The sequence below is a fragment of the Mizuhopecten yessoensis genome, unplaced genomic scaffold (assembly GCF_002113885.1).
Source record: "Mizuhopecten yessoensis strain PY_sf001 unplaced genomic scaffold, ASM211388v2 scaffold8103, whole genome shotgun sequence".
NCBI classification, from domain to species: Eukaryota; Metazoa; Mollusca; class Bivalvia; order Pectinida; family Pectinidae; genus Mizuhopecten; species Mizuhopecten yessoensis.
Genome location: NW_018407380.1, coordinates 201,548 through 206,388, shown reverse-complemented (window position 1 = coordinate 206,388; position 4,841 = coordinate 201,548). Strand labels below are relative to the sequence as shown.

General features: G+C 34.3%; 1 protein-coding gene across 1 annotated transcript; it reads left to right on the top strand.

Annotated features, from left to right (window-relative positions):
- Positions 1-483: 483 nt before the first annotated feature.
- Positions 484-3,857, top strand: LOC110454897. The gene is made up of 2 exons (XM_021504678.1): positions 484-585; positions 2,189-3,857. Exons 1-2 carry the CDS (start codon positions 574-576, stop codon positions 3,215-3,217), a joined length of 1,041 nt encoding a protein of 346 aa, XP_021360353.1. The 5' UTR covers positions 484-573; the 3' UTR covers positions 3,218-3,857.
- Positions 3,858-4,841: the final 984 nt, after the last annotated feature.

The window sequence follows — 4,841 nt, the reverse complement described above, 5'->3', positions numbered from 1 at the left end:
TGTGTTAAAACAGGGAGTGGTGCACTACACATCCCGAGTTTAAATAATGGTGAAGATGGTGAACGTTATGCTAAACAATGAGTAGTTGCATTTGTTTGTGTGAGAGAGTGTAACATTATGCCATGTTAATGTATTGTAATTGTAAAAAATGACTTGAAAAATAAGTGTGAGTTATATATATTTATATTGATTATTATTAAATTTTGTGAATAAGATTGCTTTATTGTTCTCTAAAAATGCTAAAGATTGCACCGTGCATTGCGCAAACTATCCTCATTATTGAATACATAATAGGAATTACTTCCCTTTCATGGTCCTGCGAATTCTAGTGCTTTGTTTCGATTTAATAATGTTTCGATTAAAACAAAATGTAATGCTTATTCAAATAATCAAAATATTCAAATCAACAGATCTGTGTTTTATAAAGTATGTACCAGAGACATATAAATTATACATAAGAGTTCAAAGTAGTCGTTCGTTTCGTTTTATTTTTTCTTGCAATCTCCCGCCATTTTATAAAAATATCACGTGACATTTTGTTTTGATATCGATGGTGCACGCTTGTTAATTAACATGGATATACAGGTAAACACAATACAAAAAGTGAAAAAATGCAAAATATCGTTCTGGTTGTGGAAGGAGAAAAAAATGGTTTAATTTTGCAAATGGTAAACTCGGAGCAAAAGGGAATGGCAGTACTCTGCCAGGTTGTAAAGAGTGCGGGTATGGGTGGGGAATCTTCAATCTGACAATTGGTGAATTACGGATATGTTTGTGATCGTGTTCTCTAGTGCATTGTTATGTGCAGTGGGTGTTTTTTTTTAGAATTTGTTAAAGGATAAAAAAAACAGGTTAAAAGGCTATGCGGTGTGTTAAAATATACGTATATTGTCGTTTACAATCAACATATGAGTGACAGTAAGTGAAATACATCATCATAGCAATATGTAGGACTTGGATGCGTTACTATCGGCAAAATTGTTAGCAATTTTTACACCTAAATTCAAGCTAGCTAGGGTACTGTAAGTTTGGTGCGAAATATATATATATTATTCTACTTGTATTGAAATATTGCATTAATCCAACTGAGCATATAATGCCATGCTAATTATTATATAAGTTGGATTGCAAAATCTAGACCAGACATAAAGCGGCTATATCCACAGCGACCTGATAATTTGTTACAGCTATATATATTGGGACCTAAACTAAGGTGTGCAGAGTAATTTTACATGTTTGGTGTTTAGACTAATTTTGCATTATTATTATTATGCTTATATTTAAAATTACTCTGAACACCTTATAGTTTAGGTCCAAATATAGCTGTAACAAACTTTCAGGTCCCTTTCATGTGGAAATTCTCGTATTTTGTATTAAATGAAACCCTATTTTCGGCCATAAATGGAAAATATATTTGAATTACATACCAGTATCACATGTCCTGTGTTGCCATCTGCTACATCCGTAGCACTGCAACACATGCTGCCTCGTCAAAATACTTACATATAGACCAGACATAATTAATACTGCCTCGGCCTCATCACAAGGTCACAACAGTTGTCGCTCATGATGATTAGGTGCAAAGTGGATTGATCGTTGTTCAATTGACAACATCATTGTTTGTGTAAGGCAATAAAAACAAAATAACACCAGTACGTAATTAAATAAATCCTTTTATATATTTATTTAAATATAATTGTAATGATAAATGTATATTTCCCATGTATTTAACATGTATAGATACATAGTAGGGCCGATTTCACTTGAGTAAAATTGGCCTGGCCGATATTACCGTGGGCCGATTTAACCAATCCCCTGGAGCTAGAAATTGAGTAGTATCTGTGGCTATATCTTCTATCTTACAATTGTTTTATTTGCTTCCTTGAAATAACTGTTCTACACATGGTTTAGTTTGAACTAAATTGATTGTGTACATTCATATCAGGCGGAAAAAAACTGATAAACTTGTTACTCCATGGAAAAACCATGCTTGACAGACAGACGCACCTACATAGATATCCCCAATTTCTCATGATCAGATAACAGGTGATCATTCAAGAAAAATTGGAAAGGTTACATTTTGGCATGTCAAAACACAAGTTACAATTAAAATGAAGAAGTATTCAGAGAGTGACCAGATTTTCTGAAAAAATAATCAGTATGTCTTTATATGAGGTTTTTTTTTCAGGCAAAAGGCATTAAAGCTGAGCCGTCATTGACTGGTTCAACACGTACAATAGAAGATTATGTCATGAACATTGTGAAGAATTTAAAGAATCTGGAATACTCATCCCTACTTGATGTGCACGAAACTCTTCAAAAAATGAAAACCAGTATGAAATCTAAGCATGAACTGAATTACTGGAAAGTGTTGCAGTGTCTTGGAGAAATGTCTGTCGACTATTTTGTGAGAACTCTTATCCTAAATGAGAAAGCGTCCTGTAAGTGCCATACATATTCAAATCTGTTTTGTCTCATGCAGCTGTTTGTTCAGTTGCAGGTTAATGTTGCAGTTATCAAACGACAGCTGACGTATAAAGGACAACTAATCCCTGTGTTCTTTAAAGCACTGAGACAGAAAGAAGATCCCTCCCTGGTTAGAGAAGGGCTAATCGGAATGTATCGCCTGCTGATAGTTGGAAGAGGAGAACTTGTAGAAATCTACATGAATAACAGAATACTAATGGACTTTCAAGCTCAGATAAAATGCCGCTTTTCCAGTGTTGGGATACATTCCCTTCATGCAGTTGCTTATTGTTCAGAATTAATGTATGTTATGGCTGTTCATGGAACTCCCAAGACACGAAGAATTATTAAGAATTCTCCAGCCCTCCGAGTACTGAAAGACTATTGCACAAAGCTGAAGAAGGAGATAAAAGATCATGAACTACCAGATATGTACAAGATATTAGACAACCATGAATCCATTATCGGTGTTGTGACTGACGAATACGAAGCTGAGGAAATGGCCGAGACCTGGAAACCCAAAGTGATATTAAAGGAGGAATTAGAAAATGGTTTTGAATTTGCTAAAGATCTGATTTTCTGTTCTTCCCCAGCCTGCCGCAAACAGTACACAGAAGGGGTTGACAAACAGTTTCGATATTGTGGTGCTTGTAGACTTTCAAGGTACTGCAGTGAGGCATGTCAGAAAGAACACTGGAGAAAAAGCCACAAGACCAGCTGTCTTCAAAATCCACAGGAAGAACCACTTTGATTCAATAATGATATTGTAAACATACCCATTCTTTGGTTCATTTTAAAAGAGAGAAAATATTCTCTTCAGTATAAAACTGCCAAATGCAAAGCAAATATCTGTGTAACATTTGGTTTGCGTTATGCAATATGTGACACTATCAGCCATGCATATTTTTATTTTTTTTAAATATGTGTTCTTTTATTTTACCCTTTTTCTTTTTCTTTTTTTATGCCGATAGTTGGATGAATTTTACTGGTATCACTATAGTAACAATCATACAAAAGATTCAAATGTATTAAAACAAATGCATAATCTTTTAACTAGTTAACTCATCATTCACCCCGAAATTTCATAATAAACTAATCCAGCCTTTCAATTGGAAGAGTTCAAATGTGTCTTCAGGTGTGAATGAGTTGAATCTTGATCATTACCCTAATGTTGTGAAGTGACATGCATTTACATCATTAAACAAATATGCTTCAGAGTATACGTATGCTATCACGATGTTAAATAGTATATGAACAGTTAATGGCCAATAATGAATTTGCAAATTAATGTTTATTCATATTAGGGGTGTCGCAATACGACAAAAGTGTATCACGATATATTGCAATACAGATTGAATGTATTGCGATATGTATCCCGATATATTGTCATAGGAAAGATGTGCTCGATTTTATGATAAGTTGTCAGAATGTTATCAAACTTCATCATATATAATATGGATCACATAGATTTAAGATGTTTGTCAAACCAACCATCGATTACAAAATCTTAACTAATTTCCTACCATTATTAAAAGCCTGTTTTATGCTTATTTGCATATATCTGTTATAATTTGTAGTAATTTGCAAAGTTAAATCACCAAGCAGAATGATAAAAATAAAAATAAGCTTTTAAAAAAATATTGCGATACAGCAATATTGCATCTCTGTATTGTAGTACAATACGATATATAGAGAATAATACATGCCTTTTTCCATATCACACCCAGTATCACCCCGAGACTGCAATATCAGCCCAAGGGCCGAAGGCCCCCAGGCTGATATTGATCGAGGGTTGATACTGGGTGTGATATGGAAAAAGGCGTGTTTTATTCTGTTTATTACATACTTACTAATAAAAACTACTATCTTATGATTTATTTTAATTTTTGGAATATTGAAAAACGATTTTTTTTCCAAATGGGGTGTGATATGGGTTTTGCGGGCTGATATGGGTTTTGGGGTGTGATACGGCGGGGGCTGATACGGGTTTTGGGGTGTGATATGGCGAGGGCTGATATGGGTTAGAGCAATTGTGTCGTATCGCATATACAAAAAACCCGTATTTATTAGTAAGTATGTAATAAAACTGTGTATTGGGATATACCTGTTTTCCGATATATTGTGACAGCCCTAATTCATATTCAATTAAATGTTTGAAAATGATTGTTTTGAAGGTATTTCTAAATTAATTTGGACAAAAGTTTCTGCACAAATCAGAATTCAAAGTAGTGTCTCTCCTCTTGAAAAAGAAAACACTTCACATTTTTAGGTCACCTGAGACAAAGTCTCAAGTGACCTATTGCGATCGCCTTTTGTCCGTCGTCGTCCGTCGTCCGTCGTGCGTCCGTAAACAATTTACATTTTCGACTTCTTCT